This window comes from Sarcophilus harrisii, chromosome 6, assembly GCF_902635505.1.
Source record: "Sarcophilus harrisii chromosome 6, mSarHar1.11, whole genome shotgun sequence".
NCBI lineage: Eukaryota > Metazoa > Chordata > Mammalia > Dasyuromorphia > Dasyuridae > Sarcophilus > Sarcophilus harrisii.
In genome coordinates, this window is record NC_045431.1 from 39,246,381 (window position 1) to 39,272,872 (window position 26,492).

General features: G+C 33.7%; 2 protein-coding genes across 2 annotated transcripts in view; one reads left to right on the forward strand and one right to left on the reverse strand.

Annotated features, from left to right (window-relative positions):
- LOC111721368 (cyclic nucleotide-binding domain-containing protein 2-like) overlaps window positions 1-22,009 on the reverse strand; it is a 107,817-nt gene extending 85,808 nt beyond the window's left edge. The window contains exons 1-2 of the mRNA XM_031941559.1: window positions 21,869-22,009; window positions 18,064-18,166 (exon numbers count right to left, since the gene is read on the reverse strand). The gene's annotated coding sequence lies outside the window, so the exon portion shown is untranslated. The remainder of the gene's footprint in view (window positions 1-18,063; window positions 18,167-21,868) is intronic.
- EXOC1L (exocyst complex component 1 like) lies at window positions 9,079-23,559 on the forward strand. Its single transcript, XM_023505992.2, has 3 exons — window positions 9,079-9,808; window positions 21,036-21,166; window positions 22,494-23,559. Exons 1-3 carry the CDS (start codon window positions 9,688-9,690, stop codon window positions 22,758-22,760), a joined length of 519 nt encoding a protein of 172 aa, XP_023361760.1. The 5' UTR covers window positions 9,079-9,687; the 3' UTR covers window positions 22,761-23,559.
- Window positions 23,560-26,492: the final 2,933 nt, after the last annotated feature.

Here is a 26,492-nt window from a genome sequence, read left to right on the forward strand (position 1 = left end):
AAAAATCCTAGGTTCTAGGACCTAGGTAGGAGACTGGCTCACAGGGAGAATAGATGAAGTATTAGCAAACACAAGGACTATTTGACGGCAAGAAAAAATGAACTTCCCTCAAAGAAAATATTATATTTTTGTTGTCATTGTTCAGTCACTTATTAAAATCTGGATTACTAAGAGATTACTTTCTGATCAAAACATCAAAGGGAGAGAGATGAAAATTAGGAAAGTGTTCTAAGATTCATAATATCATAGATGTAGAGCTGGAAATGAAATTAGATTAAAATGAGATGTGGAGTATATGAGACAATTCATTAAATGGCTAAAAGATATAGTTGTCATCACTTATGTAGCTTCCAAGTTTTCAGGAATACTATTATCATTTCCCTCAGATCTAATACTAATTTCTTAGAGGCAATATAACATAATGGTTTGGTGATAGATTTGGAGTCATGAAGACTAATGTTTAAAATCACTTTCTGACAATTACTAGCAATTATGACTACAAGAAAGCTTAAATTCTCTGAGCTTCAATTTCTTTATCTATAAAAATGATGATTATAGATTTAGCCCTAGAAGACCATTCTAATGTCTTCATTTTACATATAAGAAAACTGAAACCCAGAGACTTAAGTGATTTGCTTAAAATCCCACAAATGTAAATAGCAAAGATAGAATTGGGGGCTGGGTCCTCTTACTCTAAATCCTCCAGGCTTTTGACAGTACCATACTGGCTGTAATAATACCTGAGGTACTCACTGGAAAATGACTTTGAAGCTCAAATGAGCTAAGAAATGTGAAGTTTTGCAAACTTTAAATTATTAAACAGATGTCGATTATTGTTGTTATTCTTTCTGAGTTCATATATAGAACTTTGGCTCAAGAAAAGCCAACCTCCTTAGACTGTAAAACAGAATTGTTATAATTTTGTTTACAATATTACCTTCCTCCTAAAAAGTGTAGCATGGTATAAGTTCATTTTCTACATTGAATTAAATTAATTTTGTTTAATAATTTATAGTCAGAATTTAGTAAATGGCTATCGGATGAATAAGTAAATGCTCAAGTGAATGAATTTTATTACAAAACTTGAATATTAGAAGTTCTGTTGTAAATATACTTTGGTATCAGAGGGGTGATTTTTCCCAAAGCTATATTTTCATCATGACGAAAACCACTTGAATTAAAAAAAAATTACTTGTCTCTGAAATGGGACTATCAGCATCAAAAAGAGAAAATTAAGGTTTCTTCAACTGTCGCATAATAGAATAACAGGATCATTTTAGCTCTGAGGAAACCCTGGTAAAACTTTTAAAATTCAGTAGTGGGAATGGAAAAAATGGATGAGGAAGAGCATCGAATTTTTCTGACACCTTTAGGTAGGGCAGGATAAGAGGAGGGAGCTCAGGAGAATACTAGTCTACAAGTTTATGATAAGTCCTTTAAAAAAAATAATCATAATCAAAGGAACAAGCAGAATTTAGTGGGGGTCATTTGTTAAATATGATTTACTTTCAAAAAATATTTTAAAGAAAAAATTCAAATAATCTTGTTTGAATACATTTAAATATTGCATTGTTATATGCAACTTAGGAATCTCAAAAAAGAAACATTTTATAAAAATAATTATTTTCCCCTTTCTAATTTTTTTTTGCACAAAATGGCAAATATGGAAATATTTTTAGAATAATTTCACGCGTTTAACTTATATCAGATTGCTTGCTGTCTTGGGGAGAGAGCAGGTGGGAAGAGAGAGAGAAGAATTTGGAACACAAGATTTTGCAAAAGTATTGAAATTTGTCTTTGCATGTATTTGGGGGAAAAGATAAAACACCATTAAGAATAATTTAACTGTTTGTGGCAGCCCTCTTTGTAGTAGCAAGAAACTGGAAAGTAAGTGGATGCTCATCAGCTGGAGAATGGCTGAATAAATTATGATATATGAATGCTATGGAATACTATTGTTCTGTAAGAAAAGACCAGGAAGATATTTTTAGAGAGGGTTGGAGAGACCGATACGAACTGATGCTGAATGAAATGAGCAGAACTAGGAGATCATCACACATGGCAACAACAAGACTATATGATGATCAATTGTGATGGATGTGGCTCTTTTCAATATTGAGATGATTCAAACCAGTTCCACTTGTGCCGTGAAGAAGAGAGCTATCTACATGCAGAGAAAGAACCATAGGAACAGAGTGTGGAACACAACCTAGCATTCTCACTCTCTCTGTTGTTATTTGCTTGTATTTTGTTTTCTTTCTCAGTTTTTCTTTTCCTTCCTTCTTGATCTTATTTTTCTTATGCAGCAAGATAACTATATAAATATGTATACGTATATTGGATTTAACATGTATTACACTACTTGCCAGTTAGGGGTGGGGGTGGGGGAAGGAGGGGAAAATTTGGAACAAAAGGTTTTGCAAGGGTCAGTGTTGGAAAAGTTACCTATGCATATACTTTGTAAATAAAAAGCTTTAATAAAAAAAGAATAATTTAACTACTTTTTAAAATACATTTTATCATCAGTGCCTTTTGTTTTTATATCACCACCATTTCCAGATATACTCCTTTGCCCATTGAGTGCTCTATTGTAAGAAAGAAAAAAAAATAAATAAATGAAACCAATCTGCACCACAGCTAGGTTGGCACAGAGGATAGAGCTCTGGGCCTGGAATCAGGAGGACCTGAGTTCAAATGTGGCCTCAGACATGTGTTAGCTGTGAGACCCTGGACAAGTCACTTAATCCTATTTGCCTCAGTTTCCTCATCCGTAAAATAAATGAGAAAAGGAAATGGCAAAAACCACTCCAGTATCTTTGTCAAAAACAAACAAACAAACAAACCCAAAAGGGATTCTCAGACAAAAATGAAATTACAACAACAAAACCTATAAAACACACATGACATCATATGTAACATGCCATATCCATTATTCCCCACTTCACCAACAAGAGGAAGATAAGTTTCATCACCTGTTCTTTGGGATCAAGAATGGTCCTTATCATGACTGGAATAACCACAAGGATTATTCTGTAACTTATCATCTTAAAGAGGATTAGAGAGTACTAAGAAGTCATTTGACTGGAATCACATACATACATAAGTATGTATCAAATACAGAATTTTACCCACCGCCTTGTCTCCAAGAACAATCCTTTAGCCTCTACAAGATAGACTACGCCATGTTGCTTCTCAAATTTCATTACTTTTTAATATTAAAAAGGAGCCCCTATAACAAGTTAAATTATATACTCTATGGACCAGATATTTAATATCAAATATAACTTTCAATAGAATTAGAAAGCTAATTTCCAATGTTTTCCTGATTATCAGAAAAGGGAAGATATTATGGAAGAAAAACATCATTCTAGATTCCTCATATTTGATTTAGATATTTTAAAGATGTCTGCCTCACCCAGTTTTTGGTGAGCAAGTTTTTTCTTCAAAAAGTCCTTTAACAATGTATTTATTTATTTATTTTTCATCTGTCCTGTCTCTATAAATCCACTGGTTTTTTTTAAAAACAACATTAGAATATTCCGGGCAGGCGATGTAATGTTCCCCATATGGCTGAGTCAGAGGAAGAGTTTCTTAATGAGAACTCTGGCACTGGCTATGAACCACTGAAACCTCTTCATCATGACACTCTCTGCAGTATTGGTGATAACCCAAAGTCTGAGTGATGCAGCAGCCTCTCAGCAAGTTCTCGATGGGGACTCTCAGGTTGGCACTGAGGAAACAGGGGCAGGGGGAGCCTTCATTTCCTTTTGGCATCTGCATATTCTGACACCTCTCAACCATGGGACAGAAGCCCAAAAGGTGCAAGGAGAAGAAGAATAAACAGACCAAAGCCAAATGAAAAAGAACACAAGGAAAGACCCACAAGTAAATTCACTTGGCACTTGGAATGAATACAGAAAGTAAAAATAACACCACTAAAGTAGAATCACCAAGGAAATAAGTATAGTACTAAATGGGAACAGATACTGCCTGGGATAAGTAAATAGGGAGTTATGGGAGCCAATCAGAGGACTTTGTGTACCAAATGATTAAGTGAGTTTTAGTTAATAGTATCAGCCCTGTTCTTCACAATCAACTTAAAAAAATAGGGCATCAGACTGGCACTGTTCAACCTGGCACACAGCGAAAAGAAAGTGCCAAGTTTGGCAGAACCCAGTGCTGTATCAACATTGTTAGAAGGGAGGTTCACTCTAGCGACACATTTCATTACTAGAGGCAGAAATAATAATAAAGGCTACAGACAGATACAATGTAAACCCATCTTCTTGTCTGCTTGGCTTAACTCAATGTGTATCCTACCTCTTACCTCCATCTCCCCCAGGAAAGTGATAAGAATTGTTTTTCCTTTCCTTTATGTTTTTACTATTTATTTTTTGAAAACTTCCCTCACATTCAATTTACATACAATAGTTACTCTATATCCTTTTTAAATTTTAAACAAGAAAATGAAAAAGAAGCCCCCTTTTTTCAAAATCTTTGAAATATATAATTTTCTTTTATTGTTAAACAAAATATAATCTTGGAAGAAAGTGGTATATAAAAAACAAAACATAATCTTGGAAGAAAATGGTATATAAAAAATGGAAACAAATATGAAACCTTACTTTTCTTGGTCATGTTTACTATGTTACTGTGTATAGGAGCTTCCTTATAATCTTACAATGAACATTGGAATGGAAGGGGAAGAAGGGAAACAAATAATGTGTCCACGATATTTAACAAGCCCATGGTAGGTACAGATTTCTTTGAAGGAAAGGAATATTTAGCAAGATATTCCTAGAGGCAGCCTGCCACAATGAAAATAAGAATGTTCAACATATATTGGATTACTTGCCATCTAGGGGAGGTGATGGGGAGAAGAAAGGGAGAAAAAAAATTGGAACACAAGATTTTGCAAGGGTGAATATTGAAAATTATCTCTGCATATGTTTTGGAAATAAAAAGGTTTAAGTGAAATGAGTAGAATCAAGAGAACATTGTACACAGTAGCAATAAAATTATACAATGATCAGGTCTGATGGACTTGGCTCTTTTTGACAATGAGGTGATCCAGGCCAATTCTAATGGTCTTGTGATGGAGAGGGACATCTGTACCCAGAGAGAGGACAATATGGGGATTGAAGGTGGATCACAACATATTATTTTCACTTGTTTGTTGTTATTTTTTGCTTGGATTTTGTTTTCTTTCTCCTTTTTTGATCTGATTTTTTTTTTGTGCAGCCTGATAATTGTGGAAATGTGTATAGCAGAATTGAACATGTTTAGCATATATTGAATTACTTGCCATCTAAGGAAGGTGGTGGGGAGAAGGGAGTGAGAAAAAAATTAAAACACAAAGTTTTGCAAGGGTAAGTGTTCAAAATTATCTCTGTGTGTTTTGAAAATAAAAAGCTTTATATTAAAAAATGAACTTACTCTCAGTGCTAAACTACAAATGTTCCATTTAACCAAAACTTCATTTGAAGATTTGTGAACCAAAGCTTCACAAATTGTGTGATTTGTATCAGCTAAGATTCAATGATTTTTTAACCTAAAATAAGATGTGCATTTTACATTGTTAAAAAAGAAAAGAAAAAGATTTTTTAAAAAACCAATATTCTGAGTTTAAATCCTGACTCAATTACTTAAGACCTGTATGATCTTAAAAACAAATCATCTAACCTCTCTCTCATCTTTGGTTTCTTTATTTGACAAATAAAATAAAAAGTCTATGATTCTATGATTTGAGGACCCTTAAAGTTCTTTTTGGTTTTACTTCTAGGTCTTATGAATTTTACTTTTTTTAAGATAAATTCTTCTTTGAAAATTTTAATTAGAAAATTAAATTAGAAATTAATTTCTCTACAAATTTTAATTATGACTAAATATTTTCATTAATTTATGAAATGTTTATATTATCTTAATTGATATACTATAATTATTATTGGATGCATTACTTCAGAAGATGTATCATTCTATTGTGTCCTTTTTAGATTTTTTTTTTTTTTTTTTTTTTTTTTTTGCTGAGACAATTGGGATTAAGTGACTTGCTCAGGGTCACATAGCTAGGAAGTGTTGAGTGTCTGAGGTTAAATTTGAACCAGTCCTCCTGACTTCAGGGCTGGTGTTCTATCCACTGCACCACTTAGCTGCCCTTTTTAGATTTTTAATCACAAAATCTCATATTTTACTTATAGGACAAATTTGTATATGATTAAAATCTTACTTTAATATAATTCTTGAATTGATTTCACTTACCTGGTTTTTTTTCTTTGTCACAAAGAAAAGTTCACTGGGTAAATAAAGAGGAATAAGTAATATCTGGAAATTATTGTGTAAAAACAAAAGCCCTCAACAAAATTTTATTTAAAAACTTAATTCTAAAACATTTGTAGCCCAAGAATTTAATTCAAGGCTTAAGAAATCTTGGAAAGGGAACTAGAAAATTTCCTGATTTCCTGGGGGAAATATTTTCTTAAAGAATCTTTAATGTCTATACAAAGTAAGGTATTGATTTTTAAAATCTCTTTCAAACTAAGTCACTAACATAGCAATCATTTGACTTGATTAGACACAAATTGCTTTTGACACAAGTTAAATATGTTCATTCAATTTTCATTATTTATTGAACTCTTATGATGTATGTAAGATACTATGTTTAACACTGAGATAAAGAGGAAGAAAAATTAGATGCAAGAAATTTATAACGGGGTTGGGGAGATGATAGTTGACATAAATAGCTATTATAGAAAACAGATAGTTAAAGCAAATAGCTATAATACAGAATAAAATTTGATAAGTGCCTCAAAGAGCATAACAAAAAGTGATAGAAATTTGAAAAAGAGATTGCTAAAAGGGAGAGCTTCAGGATGTTCAGTGGTCATCTGAACATATCCTATGTCAAATAAAAACTTTTGTTTAGCTAACTGGACTCTATTAAATTCTTTAAAATGGCAATATTTTAGGAGAGGTCATTCCAGATTGATATTCTTATTTTAAAGCAAAACTATGCTTATATGAAAATCCCTAATTCATTTCTTTTTTCTGGTTTTTTTTTATCTCTCTTACGGTTTTTCCCCTTTGCTCTGATTTTTCTCTCCCAATATGATTTATAAAGCAATGTGTATTAAAATATATAAATTTACTGGGAAAAAAACAAAAAACAAAGAAATAGAAAATCACTAACTCAAAAAAGATGTTTAATTTCATTTTAGTATTAAAATTTCCCTATAAGTACCTCTCTACTCTGACATAAATAATTTCCCAGGTGGGAAATGTTGTCAGTGGCCAAGAAGTGTCCACTCTTGAAATTAATCTGGAGATCAGGATGACAGCGTTAAGGGTTCCCATTGAGGATAAAATATTACATATAAATTCTTTGCTCATCTTCAAGCCTGTTTTTCTACTTGGCTTCTTGGCCATCCAACCTGATTTTCAACTGCTCCCATTTGCCTTTTAGGTTCTATGACCCATGCATTGACAAGCTATTTAACTTATCCCTTCTGTCTCTGTCCTCTCCTGCCATCACTACTGCCATTTGAATGGCAGCTGCTCTAGTGATTTATTTTTCTACCCTGTACAATCCACTTTTGTCTTTTACCACTTCACAAAATTAGACTTCACTCCTACCAAATTTTCTGCCCTGATCAGGTTGGTATATCGGCAGAGGGCTCCCAGTTGCAATCCCACCCTTGTCCTACCTTCCTGTACAACAAGAAAAAAAAAACCAAATCAGAATATTAAGAAGGAATTGAAAATAAATGACAAAGATCAGTGATTTCTGAATTTTCTTGATTGGCAGTAAAAACAAACACCAAAAAAAAAAAAAAATGTAATCAAGAGATTAGAATGGTGAGAGATCATCAGCTCAATTACCTTTGCATTTGGCTATACTTAATCATGCTGGAGAAGGTCTCTCTGTGTTTTCCTCCAACTAATATCATGTACACTACATTATAAAGTTTTGGGCCTGGGATCATATTCAATACTTTGCTTCTTTACTAGCTATGTGACTCTGGCCAATTCAGTTTCTTTTGTTTGCCTAAGTTTTTTCATTTGTAAAATGAGCATAATAATGACAGCTACTTCTCAGGACTCTTATGAGAATCAAATGAGATATTTTTTAAGTGCCCAGTGCTGGGTACACAATAGACACTTAATAAATGCATTTCCTTTACTTCCTTCTACCTCAAATACCATGTGCATAGTGCCAAAAATGGACCTAGAAGAACTGATTGGTGTGTTTGTTTATAACTAAGTCCACATTATATGGATATGCTACAACTATGAAAGGATTTTATTGCCTAACATCACTTAATGATGAATATTTGTGCCTAACATGATTTTAGAAATTCAGAGACTCAGACACGGAAAGGATTTTAGGGATTAACCTCCCCCACCCCCCAATCTTACAGATGAGAGAATTGAAGCTCAGAGAAATTAAATAACTTGCCCACAGTCACACAACCAGCATCAGGGGAAGATTTGAACCCAATTCTTTAACTCCACTCTTTTTTTTTTAACTAAACCAAACTACTTTTGCTAAAAGACTGTCCTTTTTCAGATGGTGGTATAGAAGGGACACTGAACCTTATAGTCAGAAAATTCTTCTGAAATCTCCCTGGTTCTTATCTACTAAATCATACATGGACTGGGAACTGTATTAGAAGAGGCAGTCAGATGAAATCAGGCTTGGGTAGAATTGGTATTGAGATGTGGAATACAAATCAGGGAAGACTTTTATGGTGGGAGGATTTTGTGAAATGTTGGAATCAGGAAGGGAGTGAGTCTTCAGAATATTTTCTCACCAGAGACCCATCCTATATTCATTTATTTAGCCTAAATCCTTCTTAATATACTTTAAACAATCAGACAACTCCTTCTGTTCTCTGTGGAAACGAGGAATCATTGCCTGCAACCACCACCTGTCCAGTATCATCTCACCCACTTAAGAACTGCCCTGGGTTTTCAAACAGTGCCACGAAGACTAATATTGAAGTCTCGTTTTAATTTCAGAAGTGATTTTGAACCAGAAATTAGCTGTTTCTCTCCTCTGAGGCAATCTATGTGCAGACCTGTGGGGAGAGGAAAGTGTTTGACAGCACTCCAGGAGAGGGAAAGGAAAGAGAAAGCTAGGTTTGTGGGGAGTGTTGGGAGCAAGCAATGCTGCTTTTGCTCTTGCCAGTGATAGCAAAGTTCTTAATGGAAGATGATTTCAATCAATACAGTCAGACAGATGCTCTGTGTAATGGAATCAAACTGAAGAAGTGGTCTTCCTCTGAATATTGATATAAAAGGGGAGGGGGAAGCTTCAGGACTGGAAAAATCAAGGAGCTCCACATTTGTACCTGCCGATGTTTATCAATATATTCCCCTCATCAACAAACCGCAGATGAACAGCCCAGGGAAGCCTGCTGTGTACTGAAGTGGGATGGGAGGTTCACCACTATTGAGACTGAGGCTGCCGGGAGGGGTCTGAGAAATTGGGAATTGCTCCGAATCCCGAATCCTGCCTCTGGATCACTCGGAAACACTAGGAAGAGATCAGGATCTGTGGGAATTTGAGGAGCAAAAGGTTGGTGATCCCGGCAGACCAGCTACAGCCCGGAACAAGGGATCCAGGGAGCCAAGAAGGAAAGAGAGAAAACAAGCTTGAGCAAAGCATCAATCTCAGTTGAACTGAAAGAAATGTCATCTTTGGTAAAAGAGGACTTGGAAAAGAAACTGTTCAAACCACTGTCACAGCATCTCTATGAATTTATTGAAATTGAGTTCCCAGCCCAGGACAGGTACTACCTCTGTGTATCAGGTAACTTACTGCTTGTCTTGTTCTTTGTGGTGAGGAAGCCCCATTCCAAAAAGCATTCAGTGAGACAGTGGAGGTCCGACAGAAATCTACTTAGTACTTTACAGAGTTATTGTGCTTGAATTTGCTGATGAGCATAAGTTTACTCATGCTAGTGCTGAGAACTAAGGCTAAACTGAATGGCAAAATCCAATAAACTCAGTGTAAGCTTTGCGTGTGAAAACCCTTTTAGCTAATTGTGCAGCAAGTGATCTGAAAATGTATTTGGATCACTTAGTATCTAAGGGGCTATCTTGTGCATTGTCTTTGCAGATCATTAGATTAACATGAGTCCTGTTTTTAATAAGTAAAAAAAAAAAATTTGTCCTTATACTTTTAAATAATGAACGGGCTGGGCTATTCTGTTTGATTTACTACCCATTTAGGGAAATGGATTCCTCCTTTCTCATACAGAAGAAGAAACAGGACCTTAATTTTCAGATTGGAATTAATTTTTGTATTATTTTTTCAAGGGATAGGGACTCACCCTCTGATTTCATTGAAAAAGAGCACTTTAAGGTGTGGAAATTTTTTACTTGAGTAAGACCTCAATTTCTCTAGTAGAGAGGTGCCTGGAGCATTGGAGCTTAAGAGTGTTGCTCAGGGTCAAGAGCCAGAATGCATCAGAAGCCCAACCCATGACCTCAGGATTGACTCTTTATCTGCAATGACATGCTATCTCTCCTTGGGTTTTTTTTTTTTTTAAGGAAGAATATCATTTTTAAAAAAGTAAATCTTTTCTCTTAGAACTCTCTATTTTAATACTTTATCATCAGTCAGTAGGTTGTGAAAATAGAGAAGTGGTGACAATAAAACTTGCTCTTCAGTGTGGAATGCTTTCTAATTGCATACTAACCATTTTAGAAATTTTAATAAGAAGACAATATGATCATCAAAAAGGCAAATTAATAAAATAGGCATAAGATAAAAAGGCCAATTACCCTCTAGGCAAGAGTCACTTCCTTAATATGGGCTTTGTTTCTCTAATATTTAAACTTTATGCATCTTCAGAATGTTAAAAGTATTTATTAAACACCTACTATGTGCTAGGCACTGCTAAGCACTCAGGATATAAAAACAAAAGACAGTCCCTGCTTCCAATGGATAGCTTACAAGTGAATAACCTGGGCAGGAGAGGACCTTAAAATGTAGAAAAGGTTAGAAGCATAGACCCTCCACTCAATCACATTATATGTTAAAACAATATATATATGTGTGTGTGTGCATGTGTACATGTAAATACATACATATATATATATAGTATATCAGTTTTGAATCTAAGTTCAAAACCCATTGATAGAAAAAGAAATTGATAATCAATATATGGATATTATATCCCCAATATTTATGCATATTTATGATATTGTTGTGAAAATAGGAACAGCAATTAAAATTCCAAAGTTCTATGTCAACTAGTCTGGCAACCAGATTTCCACTTTCTTAATTATAGTATGCTAACCTGCAACATGTCTTTTTAATGTAGATATGAACCCTATTCGTTACTGAATCATATACACAGCAAAATTTCTTTAACTTTTTAGGAAAGTAGGAGAAAATAAAAGAATACGGGGAACTGATTTTTAAGTCTTCTCAAAGACTATTATTATAGTTTGCATCTAAACAGAAGAACTTTGACAGGTGTTGAGAGTTTTCAGTGTACTCCCCCATTTGGTATTTCTGCTTCTCCTCTCCCCAACTGCCAGCATGGTGTAACTGGAAACTGTTTGTGGCACTAGCTGAGATCTCCTGGGTCATACTCTCATAGGAATCAGGAAAAGTGAGCTAGTCAGGGACAAAGTTGAATCTTGGTAGTAGAAAGAAATTGATTATCAGATTATCTAATAGGGTACAGGAAAAGGGCCATACACAGGAGGACTCTCTGGATCCTGAAATGATGGAGTCCATAATAATGAGTCAAGAAAATCCAACAAATGGACAGAATCAAAATTTTAGCTAAGAGAAAGATGACGCAATCTAACTTCAAATTAGAATAAGAAAAAAGAGTCCCCACAATTTGCCCTAATTAATAAATTGTGTATCCCAGAAAGATATTTAAACTGAGGTATGTGTATTTAGCCCCACCCCTTGTTCTTCTGGATGAGCCCCAGCTCTGGACAGCTGCTCAATGCTACAGGGAAGCAATTATCCTTGGACAGCAATGAATAACTGAAAAAGAATCATGTATTTTAAAGAAGGTACTAAGGACTCTTTATTAATTTCATAGCAAACAGTAAAAGAGTATATAGTAATGATTTTTTGAGATATAAGTTCAAATTGTGGGAACCTAATAGAATAATCATTTGCCGTTATGACAGTTAACTGTCATACACAAACCACCACCCTCAAAATCTTAAGACAGATAGATACTTAGAGCTCCATCATTGAAACTGAGTCATAATAACAGTAATATCCATTTCTATGGAGCTTTATATAAATTGTTTTAAATGGTTAGTTGTATCCGTGTCTGGGTGAGGTAAATAGGGTATTGTTACTCCCCAATAAAACTGGAGCCCAAATGGGTAAACAGATGTGATTGTACAGTGGTAATGACTCTCCCATTATTTAGCACTGCACACTAATATACTTTCATAATGTTTATGGGAAGAATCATAAAGACTCACAAATCCAATTAGCCAAATAGCTTTTAAAATAAAATGCTGTCTGATAGAATTAACATACTTTTATATCCTAGAATGGAATTATCTATTCTTAGGTCATATGACAGGCAGTGTGTTGAGACCCCACATGGAGTCATATAACTGAATGTGGAGGTCATGAAATTATGATTTATTATCAGTAAATATTTGATTTGCATACCTGTTTTATATACATATATATCCTGGGTCATGTAAAAATCACAAAAAGGTGTTGTGAATGAAAAAAGTTTAAGAAGCCCTGGAGTTGATAGGCTTAAAACCTGAAAAAAAGCGGTAAGTTCAGGTGCTACTTCTGACACTAGCTATGGGTCCCAAGGCCCACACTTCTTAGTGCTCTGGACAAATCTCTGAGAAAAGGTATCGTTCTACATTGTTAGAGAGCACTTATTCATCTGAGAGTTCTTCATACCAATGATATTACAGGCCCAGTCCCTGTTGCCTGTCTTGAGTGACAGAACATTTAGAACTTATTCTCAAATTCTTTATCCATCCTCTGAGGCCCTTGATGTCTCTAGGATTTCAAAAGGACTCCCTTTCCCCCCTTCCTACTCCCAAATATCTCTTGGAAATATGGAAAAAAGTATTTTTTTTTTGTTTCCAAGTCATCAAGCTATTCAACTTAACATTCAATTGAATTGATTCAAACTATGGCAAAACTTTGAATTTACAGAGCTTCCATACTGTTTTCTTACATTTTCTTACATTCTTACATATTCATCTAAAAGTTCTCTGTACTAATGATATTGCAGGCCCAGTTCCTATTGCCTGTCTTGGGTGATAGAACATTTAGAGCTTATTCTCAAATTCTTTTTCTTGGAGACTTGATGTCTCCAAGATCTCAAAAGGACTCCTTTTTTCCCTCTCTCTACTTCCAAATATCCCTTAAAGATATGGAAAAAAGTATTTTCTTTATTTCCAAGTCATCAAGCTAATCAATTCAACTCAACATTTAATTGAATTGATTCAAACTATAGTAAAACTTTGTATTTATAGAGCTTCCATGCTGTTTACAACTGTTAGACACTATGAAAAATGCTAAAAAGTAGCAGGACATAATCTTTGCACTCAAAGAATTTAGGAACCATTTGGAGAGACAAAACCAAAACACATGAAACAGTTCTATAAAAGCTCAAGAGAGCATATAATCTTAAGGAAGCTCTTCTGACTTCTTTATAGTGCTAGTGCCTTTCCTCTGTTTGATTTATCTTACATACAGTTTATTTAGCTATAGTTTCTAGCATGCTGTCTCCTTCATTAGACTGTAAACTCAGGGACTATTTTTTGCCTCTTTTTATATATCTTCAGTGCTTTGCACGGTGCCTGATGGTTAGTAGGTGTTTAATAAATGCATGTTAATTTGACTTGCTCCTCACCCCAACCCTGTGGCACAGGTAGTGCATATATTATTTTTCTCATTTTACAGATGAGAGTGTTAAGTAACTTGTCCAAAAGCATGATACTAATAAATACAATAATGGCTGCCATGAAGCAACACTGTATTTCACTACTCCCACCCCCCAGATGAATTGTAGTGAAGAGGGGGAAGTTACAACTAAGTGTATGCTAAGTAATGGGGCACAGATTTTAATAGAAGAGAAATCAGCATGAGCAAGTGTTAGACTCTCTCATCAGAAATGACAAATTCTAAAAAAGAAAGAAAGAAAGAAAGAAAGAAAGAAAGAAAGAAAGAAAGAAAGAAAGAAAGAAAGAAAGAAAGAAAGAAAGAAAAAAAGAAAGAAAGAGAAAGAAAGAAAGAAAGAAAGAAAGAAAGAAAGAAAGAAAGAAAGAAAGAAAGAAAGAAAGAAAGAAGGAAAGAAAGAAAGAAAGAAAAGAAAAGAAAAGAAATGATAAGTTCTCATCTTGATGTATTAATCTAAGATGTGAAGATGAGAGGATGGGAGTTGAGGACACAGAGAAATAGACAAGACAGAGAACCAAACGATAACAGATAGGGATGGGATAAAGAGATGATAATGGGATTTTCAGTGGGAAAACAGTGCTTTGAAGGAGAGGAAAGCTGTCTTGATTTTAGCTACAAAATGGATCCAAGCCCAGTTCCTTAGCCCTACTGAATTCTCATCAAACTCTATCACAACTCTCCATTTGAGAACATTCTTCAGAAATATAAGAAGGGGGGAACAGTGAACCGAGGAATGAGGAGCTCAGTATTAATATGGTAAGCATTGATGTAATGCATTAAAGTTTACAGAACATTTACATATGTAATCTCATTTGATCCTCACAGCAACCCCATGCTGTTATTATCATCCCCATTTCATAGATGAGGAAACTGAGACAAAAGAGATTAAGTGATTTCCTTAAAGCCAATAGCTAGTAAGTTTCTAAGGCAGGATTTGAACTCAGGTCTTCCTAACTCCAGATCCAGTACTGTATTTAGCACCAAGTGGCTGTATCTGCTTATGAAACGCACCTAAATTTTTTAGCCTTCTATTTTTCTCATCTAGAAAATGAAATGGTTTCTTTCCAGATTTAATATGCTATAATATTATATATTATATACATATAGCATTATAATAATATAATAACTAATTAAAGTTCAACAATACAGTCATTAGAATAAGGTAAATGTGTTTTTATAATTGAAATAATTACATTAAATATGGTTTCAATTTTGGACTAGATTTGTGATTTCACTGGCATAGAGAACTCTCAGTGAAGAAACTTTTACTTTCAGTGCAGTGAAGTATCTAATCTGCCTCTGACAGGGAAGCATGTTCACCAGGACAAGTTTAGTAAATCAAATAGCCAGTAAATGTCTGAGATATTACTTGAAGCCAAGCCTTCCTGAATCTGAGGGCACCAGCTCTGTACCCACTGTACCAAGCCAAGTCTCCTTTAATATATTATACATTAGTGTAATTCTATTCAGGGAATTATATTCTTCAGTGTAAATCTATAGAATTTCATAAGTGGTAAAAGAGATTCTTTTACACTTTGAAGGAAATTTCAAATAGAATGGCATTATATGTTTTCATATAATTGAACCTCAGTTTCCAGTCTTGGTACCTCTAAAACTTTTGTGACTTTCAAAATCTATGAAAATAAGTTAGTTCATCTATTTGTTTCAGTTTCAGGGAAGTCAAAAAGAATATGTGTTTTTCTCTTAGCAAACTGCTATCTTTTCCTTCTGTGACATTTGCTTATTTTCCTAAAAACAAGTGGCTTTGAAATAACTTTTGTCAGTTATTTCTAACTAGATGCAGACTATATTGTCAACTTGTGCTTTCTCCTCAGAATTCACTGTATCTCTGAGATTACCCTCTACCAAGTACTTAGCTATCACTGACAATGAAGAGTTTCCTCTTTTGGAGGAAGGCCAGGTGACTCAAATCTCTCATGTGCGGAATGCTGTACTAAGATTAATCACATACAGTGATCTGAAGTACCAAAAAGTTAAAAAAAAATTCTCTGAAAACATTAAATGGAACATGTAATTCAATTCAGCATTTCAGAAGCATCATGGCCCAATAGTCTTAAAAGGAGAGAGAAGATTGGGGTTCAAACCACATTGTTTTATGACTCTCATCAAGTCCCTAAACTTTTTTTAAACATTTTTTAAGACTATTAATTGCATAGAAGGCACCAACTGCATTGAAAAAGACAGTTTCTTCATATAAGAATTCCTTTTGCCAATGAAATCACAAGTCTATTTACTTTGTCCCTACTGTATGCAAAATGCCATAATGTGTGCTGTGCTGGGAATACAAAGACAAAAAATGAAATAGTTGTGGTCCTCAAGGAGTTTCTTTTTTACTGGTAAAAAAAATTTGACATACAAAAAAAAAGAAATAAAGCTTAATAAAATATGATCCAAATGGCAATAGGAAATAGAGTGAGAAGGATCATAGTAGTAATATATAGCACAGCATAACACAATACAGCATAACTTAGATAATAGTTTGTTGGACTGAAAGGGAACTTTAAGCTCATACTGGAATACAAACTCTTTTTTTAATTGATTAGAAGTCAAAGTCTAGAAAAGTAAGGAAAATCTTTATATTTTAATATGTTGGAGCAACTTTTAAACCATTTAAATAGCTATTTTAGAAATGCATTAACGTTTAAAAAACATTTCCTATTTCCAGAGATTCTACATTGAAAATTAGTGCTACATGCTAAGATTCTGAAGACAGTAAAGTCCAGTTATATGTATATTTTACTATTTCTCCCTCTGTGTGATGAATATGGAACACAGATAACAAACAAAACTAAACTATTGTACCATGAACTAGAGTGACAAATGATTTTGTCAAGTTATTTCTAACACTATGGTTCCTGTGTGTCAAGAAATAAGAAGAGAACATTAAATATTTTTGAAGAGTCTAGCTAAATTTAGAAACATTGTGAATTTGGATTAGTGTTACAAGGAGCAGCCCAAAGCCAATTTTTAAGTTGGGACTAGTTTTGACAATCCATGGATAAGTCCCACAGACAAAAAAGAAAACATAGTAGTCATGCTCCTTTTAGTAAGAGTGAGGTCAGGAAAATAGGAAGATTAAAGATGAAATAGCAATAAAATACCATTAACCCCAGGAGGTATCTTGAACTTTAATACTTTCATTTTCATATGAGAAATTTTGAAAAAAAATTAAATACATAAAATGCTTTTAATATTTAACTAGATTTTGTATATCACAACCCATTTCCCCTTCAAAAAGTATCTGCTTGGACCTACTCGCTAGCACATGCACACTTACTAGAACAAATTGCATTTGTGGGATATTGTTAAGAGTCTCTGTGGGAGAGTTAAAATGAAATGTTTTCTACTTCCAGATCTGAGTCAAGCTAGGCTCTTAGTTTGAAATGGTGAGCAGACATTAGACTTTCTTCATACCATAGTAGATAGTCTCCAAATAAGGAAGACAGGGGTTCAAGTCCGTAAAAATACATACAAATTTGACACATAAAATTATAGATATTAACACTGATTTTGGCTGAGGTTCCAATTTAACACACTACTTTCTCCTCTTAACTTTTATAATTTTAAATTTTAGAATTGATAGATTACATTTTCATAATTACCAAGAAATGAATTACAAATGAACTCCCAAAATCCAAAACATTTACTTGGACCTCGAGCACACGTGATGTACTTGAGGAGCTGCTGGTAATGATGAACTACCAATTTTAAAAATCTAAGCCAAGTCAATAAAATCATGGTGTTAGGGCTAGAAAGGAGTGCAAAGGTCATCAAGTCTGACCCCTGACCTCTTCCCCTAATTTTATAGATAACAAAACTGAGGCCCAGAGAGTTAATTGATTTGCCCAAGGTTATATAAATAATAAATAGCAATCCATGTCCTTTGATTCCAAATCCGACTTTTTTTCTACTTCAACATGCCCAATTTTATCCTAACTTTGATGGATATAAAAGACTGAACTAGAGTGAATTCCAATAATAGCAAATCCAGTTTTAAAAAAAAAACAGTTCATAAACTCATGTATTCTTACTTTCAGATCCTATATAAAAATAAATTTTTCAGAGGCTTCATCAGACATTTCAGATTGAATACTTAATGCTATTATTGCCAACAAACTCACCCTTCTTCTCTTTTATCTTATGTATAATCTTAAATCCATGTCAATGATCCAAGTTCCAATCATTCACACCAATCTAGTCTAGATGTAAAGTTAGCTCTTCCTTCTGGAAAAAAAATGTTTGCTCTTGTTTAAAAAAAAAATACTTAGCTTGGCAGAATCCCAGTGATCACATTTTCAATAAACCCCAAACAATTTCATCAATTTCCCCAATGCCTCATATTTTTAGTGTTTGGTTAGTTCATTGGTGATCATAGTAACCACAGCAACCACTGCAATATTAGTAGCCCAAACACTAAATATAAGCTCCTCTATTCTAGGTCGGGTTCACATGAAAATTTCTTGTCCAATATCACACTAACCACTAAATATTAAATATCAGACATCAATTTTGATTGGAGCATTTCTATATCACTTGCCACAAATTAACAATTGACAACTCCTTTTTGTTCAACTGATCTAATTCCTTTCAATTCAGTATAAATAGGCATTTCAAAAGGCATTTCGAAAGTAGAAACCTCTATACAATTAAAAATTAGGATAAATGATAGGCATAGTGGAGAGTATAACACTAAAAATAAATAAATAAAAGAAGAAGAAAAAAAGAAAGGAAGCAAGTAAGGAAGAAGGAAAAGAAGAATAGAAAAGCTAAGGGAAACATTGTACCTAGATTAGTTTGATCCTAGAGAGAATAGTTATTATGCAATTCTACTTCTGATGCTACTAAAAACCAATCCTATGATGTTTTATCTCTCTAAACACATTTCTGTTTTAAGACAATGTGATAAATTTCCATTTTGTTCTTGCATTAATACCCGTATTGCAATTTAATTTTGTTGGCAGCAGAATGCATGCATGGAGACTACAGGTTGGGCGTACTCCAGCCAAAGTGGACTCTTTGGTTCTTGGCTTAAGAATATTGTTAGAGTCTCATAGGCTCCGAAGAGTCTATTTTGCCAAATTAAAGCATTTATGTTCCCTTTATGCCACAGAATTTTCCTGAAGTGTTTAACTCCTAACAATTAGTTTCTTCTTATCTTGAAGACATCAGCAATAATGTTAAGAACTAATGTAAGATCAATTTCAATTAAACAAACATTTATTAAGCACTTATAGATGTAGCAAAGTATAGTAGATGGAGTAAGAAGACCCAGGTTCACTTCTGCCTCCAACACTTACTATTTTCTGGGTGAATTTGGGTATCATTTAATTATCAAATCTCAGTTTCCTAATCTGTAAGATGTGGACAATAGTATCTATTGTACCAAATGAGATCATGTATATGGAGTATTTGTAAATACTTAAATGTAATTTTGTAAATTTGTAAATACTTAAAATAGTAGATAAATGTCAATTGTAATTTTTGTTCTTAAGAGTATTGTACTAAGTACTGGCAAATGAGTTTTCTGTGCATGATGTTATCCAAATAAATCTGAGGAATAAAAATGAAAAGTAAAAGAAAAGATTAGAAATGTTAGGATTTCAAAAAAGAAGTTTTCTACTTATTTAAAAAAGCTAATGTAAACCTCATTTTGGTTTTATTCTCTGAAGCATAAAACTAATGAGATAATACATAAAATTGCAAAGCTAAAAAGCATTATACTCTTTTGAATTAAAAAAATTTCTGGATAATTATTTATATAACATATATAACATCATATTCTTTGAATATACAGTGTTGCCCAAAATCAGTTGCAAGGATATGGTCCTCCTCTACATGTCAGTTTTTCCCAGAGATTTTCTTTCCCTTCAGGGATCTGAAGACAATCTGGAACTTATTTCTTCTCTCAAAGTCAGAAGATCATGATTACTCCTCTAGGCTCTTACCTGCTCTGTCCTTAGTCTGGTATGGAGCATTGAATAGTCAGTCTCCACCAATAAGGAGAGTTTCATGCAAATGAGCTTTAAGGCACAAGTTACAAGTGTTATTAAAAATATTCATTTTTGTCTAGATAGTTAATAGCTGCTCATACTTTTCTACTTTAATCTTGAGAAATCATACACAAATGGATAGGAGAGGCATGATGCCTGAGACTTGTTATTTCAAGAATAATAGCAACACACACATGAAATTATTTCAATAATGTGACCACTTTAAAAGTAAACATTGATTAGTACCTTTATGGATCATCTCAGCCCATAAATGTAAATTGAGAGTGATTTTGACTTAGAAATGGAAATTTTTCTTATTTTTTATGTTACATCTCTCTAGATTTAAATATATATATGTGTGTGTGTGTGTGTATTTTTATACATATATACATACAGAGAAACAGAGAGAAACCAGAGAGACAGCAGCAGCAACAGAGACAAAGTGACAGGGAGCAGGGAAGAGAAAAAGAGAAAGAGAGAGAGAGAGAGAGAGAGAGAGAGAGAGAGAGAGAGAGAGATCATTTAAGAAGAGTAGGAGGGTTGAGCTGAATTAAAAAGATCCAAATCTGTTCCAACTCACATCCTAGGTGGTGCAGTCCAGTATAAAGTCATTTAACTTTATAGTGCCATAAAATAAATCTCTGAGACTGTAAATTGCCTAGAAAATGAGTATATGTATTCTATAGGAAAAAAATTTCTTACCAGTAGCTCAATATACCAATGAAATCATGTTTGATTTTTAAAAGGTTACAATTTATAAAGAGTCAAGGATGCTAAAAAGTTCACTGAATTAAGAGTCAGATTCAAAATTGGACTCTAATACCTGCCACCACTTTACTTGAACAAGTCACTTCTCTTAGGGCCTAGTTTCCTTATCTGATAATGAAGTAGTAGGTAATCTCCAAGGTCCTTTTCAGCTTATGAGTCTTCAATTTCCTTACTTGTAATAAATGGTAATGTTGCTATAATTCATAAAGTTGCAGCAAAAGCATTAAACTACAGAGAATAAAACGCTCTGATTGCAATCAATGAAAAGAACTATATTGAATTATTTCATTGTCATGTTAAAGCCATTGAAAATGAAGTAATCTTTTATCTTGCAGTGACCAAAAGAGAAGAAGTAAAAATAATTATCGTGAAACACTACAGAATAGGTCTAGATGAAAAATATGAAGTAACCAAAAAATGGTCTTTGAATGATCTGGAGATGATTGATGGAAAAGAAGCAGATACTGTAAGTGCTATTTTATGACATAAATGTTAAAATAACCTGCTAAACTTCTGTATCCTCATAGATTTCTGATCCTCAGTAATTGTTACAATATCATATTTTTGTGGGTAACCTTCCGGTGAAAAGATTTTGTCCATCTTTTTATGCATTAATATTTAAACCTTTTCTATTAAGCATACTATCTAGTCTAGCTTTTACTCATTAGTTTCCCTGTCAATCTCAAAGACTTATCTGGTTGACTTATAAATGAGCTAAGTTGCTTAGTGTTAACTTGGGGAAAAAAAAGCATTGTGTTGCAACCACAAATCCAGTGTACAGATAATGCAATATGTTCATTACTATAAAAAGTTTTCCTCCTTACCTGAAGAATTAAGAATGAAAACTACAAAATGAAAGACAATTTGGGATTAAGTATACAGATTATTATACATTAATAAAGGGTAGTTAAGTTTATTTCACAACTATTTGGCCATTTGGATATAATTGAGATGTGAAAAAGTGGCACTGACCAGTTCAGAACAGAATTTAGCTTAAAATGTCATGGAAATGCAAATTCATGGAAAAATAAATTATTTTTTCAGCAGGGATAAAATGGACTAATTTGAATTCTAAAATAAGTAGTTATTTATAACTTTGTCAATACCAAATTATTAATGGTTTGATTAAATCCAACAATAGGGTCAAATGTCAAATGAATTAGCTTACCTTTCATGCCAGTATTAGTTTTGTATGCTTCAAAGTCAGTAGGTTGATGGTGTGTAAGACAGAAAGGGTAGAAATCCATTTCTGAGCATGGGATAGGAAAAGTACTGCCATTCAAAGAAAGAAGAAAAAGCTCTCCTTTTGATCTTCCCTGGATATAGATAGATAGATAGACAGACAGACAGAGACAGACAGATAGAGATAGAGAAATATATAAACAGATAGATATATAATATTGTTATACTCCTTCCTATTTTCAAAAAATCTGCATACCCTGAGAAGGAAGGACAACTGGATCTAGTAATTCCATAGTGCCCGATAGTATTTCATTTTGTACTGGGGCAAGGAATGAGAGGTGTTGAGGATTGGGATTGTTCCACCAGACTTTACAATTCATTGGTAAGGGATGGGAGATGGGGAGGAAGAGAAGTATCATGTTCCTATATACATTAATTTTGAAGTGAACATGTTTAAAAGAATTATTTTTGGTTTTTTAAAATATCCTTAATGTTGATATTTTAAATGATTAATGAATATGACAGACCCTGGAATGGGAATCAGGGAAACTATGACATCTTTCTCAGTAATTATGACAAAAATAATGACTCTTCCTCCCTTTCTCTTTTAGGATAATCCATTTTTTGATCTACATTTCAAGAAAGTCTACCGTTTGGAAGCTTATAGCTGTGCTTCTAAATATTCCTTTGCCCGAACCGTAAATAAATTGAATCATGCTTATCTTAAAAAGGACCTACAAATTGTGAACTTTGATACTACCTATATAAATGATGATTCAATATGGTCTTCCAACAACAAGGACTGTTTAGTCCTCATGAGAATATGCTTCTATGCTTTCAATCTCTTATGTCTCTCTCTCTGTCCCCTGCCACTTTGATACCATATGTTGCTTTTATTCACCAGCCTCCTATTTTTAAAAATCACATTAACTATTGTTATTTAAGAGTTGATCCCTTTCCCTTTATTAGTAACTATATTTTTATGAAAAGAAAATGGATTGATTGAATGAGAGCTCTATTTACTCTTAACTACTCAGCATTTTATGTATCTCTGTCTGCCTATTTACTCCTTAGACACTTTTGAAAGAAACAAATAATGATGAATAAAATTGTTTATTGAAGAATAAATTAATTATTAAAGCGTATGAAGGGTATCAAGATTTGTTTTCAGTTCAATCTGTAGTTTGGTATGATGAAAAATGAGGGCTGATAAAAGTTTTCAAAAAAAGTATCTTATGTAATTCTAAAAAATATTTAAATGAAATTTGCATAGAAGTTGAAAATATACAGCCAATAGGGGATGCTGAGTATTTAGCTGTATGAGGGCTTTCGATCCCACTCTAATGAGGTAAAAGTGAAAAATCTTTTCAAATCCTGTCTTTCTCTTCCCATTAGATAGCAGATCTTCTCTTGGTCTATAATTCTCCCCCAAACCCCTCACTTCAGAGACCGGCTTCCCCAGTATGCCTTATGTTCCATACTATACCTGAATCTGATTCAACAAAATTTATCCTTAAGGGAATGATCCTGATCCATGTGTATCATAAATCTCTGCTATTTGTGACTTTATTAAAAGTTGTTTAAAACACCCGAACCACAAAAATCTATCATGATTGGCTCAGTGCAGCTAGAAAAGTCTAGCATTCTAGAAGGAGGGCTAATTTTCTCGCCTATTCTTCTCCTGATTATAGCAAAATAGTCATTGTCATTTTCTACTGCCCTCTCCACTGCCCTCAATTAATATAGAGGCATGCATAGGCTATTCATAATTTTATGTTAAGAGTAAATACTGTCAAAGATATGAGTTAAATCAGGTATTTTAAACAAAATGAATTAGAGAAAAACTTGGGAACAAATGTCTGCCATTTCAAATGGAATTGGGAGGTAATTAAAGCACTTTAGTGTAATTAGTCTTTCATAGAGCAACAACATTTCAATCACATTTCTTAGCAAGAGTTTTGATTAGGCAGAAGAGATTTAACTACTTTAATGAGGTATTCTTATTCTTCCATTCAAAATTCATATGTTCTACCTATCTGATTCTTTTTTCCCTCCTCCTTCAGAATTTGTTTCTGTCCATCTCCTTTTTCTAGCATCAGTCTCCTTCAGTAGCTCAAGGAAATTTTGCTCACCTTTTACTCCCACTCTGTTCAGAAAGCACTACAGCTTAAGTCTCTGGGAAGGAGAATCATAATTCCCAGAGTTAACAGTTAAGTTTCAGAACTTTTCCCACTGGACATCAATCTAAATATTCCAAACACTGGTTACATCTATACATATGTATGGATGTATGAATAAACACATGTCTCTATACATGGAGTTTTGGGATATGCTTGTTTATACTGGGTGAAATCTAGTTCAAATTTAATCATGTTTTATGCTATACCAAACAATACAAAGATTAGATAAAAATCAAGTTGCCTATCATTTCCCAAAGCAAAATCCATAAAAGTCAATTATTATAGATGAAAAAACAACAACAAAAAAATTCACTTCTGAAATCTAGATTTTTTTTCATCAGTTCCAATATTTAAAAAAAAAACAGAAAATGTGATAATTCTATCATTAGTGATTTTTCTTAAACTTGACACTGCAGACTCTCCCTTCACTGACACGTTTGTTCCACTTTTTTATGGTGGAAATCAGGGACAGGGTTGAGGGAGGCATGGAAAAGGAAGCAAGTGGGGAGAATTGAATGTCAAATGAATCCAAAGTACAAGTGAGCCTCTCTTGCCCTTTTTATCACTATGCTGTATGGGAGGGAACATTTACAACCCTACAAAGACATATCTTTGGGAAAAGTACACACACACACATACACACACACACACACACATACACACACACATACACACACACACATCCCTTCTTAAAATATCAGTATACATGTATGTGTATACACTGAGATCAAAAGTATTAACTGATGTGAACTGAAACTAGAAAAGAATCACAGTTGTCAGAGTTGCTAAGGGCACATAGGGTTGGAAGAGTATTTCCTCTTCTATTCTCTCCTGGCAGAGAATAGATGCTATCTAGTCCCCAGATCTAAAGTCAGAGTTTAATGGTAGAACTGCATATAACCTTTTCTATCACATGCTGCAATTTATATGCATGCATATATTGTTTGTTGGTGTTCAGTTGCTTCAGGTATCTGACTCTTCATGACCCCACTGGGAGTTTGACTGGCAAAGATACTAGAGTGGTTTTCCATTTCCTTTTCCAGCTCATTTTACAGATGAGGAAACTAAGACAAACTAGGTCAAATGACTTGCCCAGGGTCATACAACTGCTAATTGTCTGAGGTCAAATTTGAACTCAGAAAGATGAGACTTCCTGATTTCAGGCTCAGTTCTCTGTGCACTGTGCCACTTAGCTGCCCATGCACATACTATATAATGACTTTATTATAAAGTGAAAACACTGTAGAATTCCTCCAATAGAAGAAAAGTGGAAGGAGAAGAGGAAACAAAGTTAGAATTTGTACAAGACAGCAATTCTATAAAAGGAGTTTAACTACAAACTATGCCTATTATTAAATATTTTCAAGGAGGGCAGCAAGAAAAAAATGTTTGAAAGGAAATGTTTCTAGTTCTTGAGAAGAACTAGAAAAGTCACCTATCTCCTGTGAAAACTCAGTTTTGTTATTTTTTTATCCTTTTTTATTATCCTTTTCTTTAAAATTTTATCTTTTTTTTAATTTGGATTTGCCACTTGATGAGAAGTTCAGATTATGAGCAATAAACCTAACCACTTCCTAAATATATGTGATTGCTCATTTATGTAATCTATTGTCCTATCAAAAGAACTACAGCTTGAGGAAATGTTGAACCATATTAGTGCTATTTTCTCCTCTGTTTCTCAGTCAACCTGGTAAGCTAACAAGTATTTATGAAGAGCTTACTATGTGCCAGTCATTTTGATAAGCATTGAATATACCAAAAAACAACAAAAATGGCAGTTCATTTTGGTCAGATAAATTCCTCTACATGTATCTCTATCCCATGTTTCCCCAAGGAGGTCACATTCTAATGAGGGATTGAACATGCAACTAACTAAATATACACAAGGAACATGCTACATAAATAAGCAACTGGAAACTGAGTAGATGCCCATGAGTTGGAGAATGGCTAGATAAGTTATGGTATATGAATGTTATGGAACATTATTTTTCTGTAAGAAATGACCAGTAGAATGGTTTCAGAGAGGCCTGGAGAGACTTAAATGAACTGATGCTGAGTGAAATGAGAAGAACCAGGAGAAAGATGGCAAGATTTTATATATATAAAAGTATATCTATATATATCTATATATAATCTATATCTATATATAGATATATAAATCTATATATCTATATCTATATATCTATCTATATAGATATATATATCTATATAGATAGATATATAGATATAGATATATATATATGATCATTGTCAATTCTGATAAATAGAGGATAATCTAAGTTGGAAAGTACTAGCACTAGGGGATGGAAGTGGAAGGAATTAGGAAAAACTTCCCTAAGTGGGATTTGAACTGAGCCTTGACAGAAACCAGGCAAGCTAGCAATAAAAGTATTCCAGACATGGGAGATTTTTCCCATGAAAAGACATGAC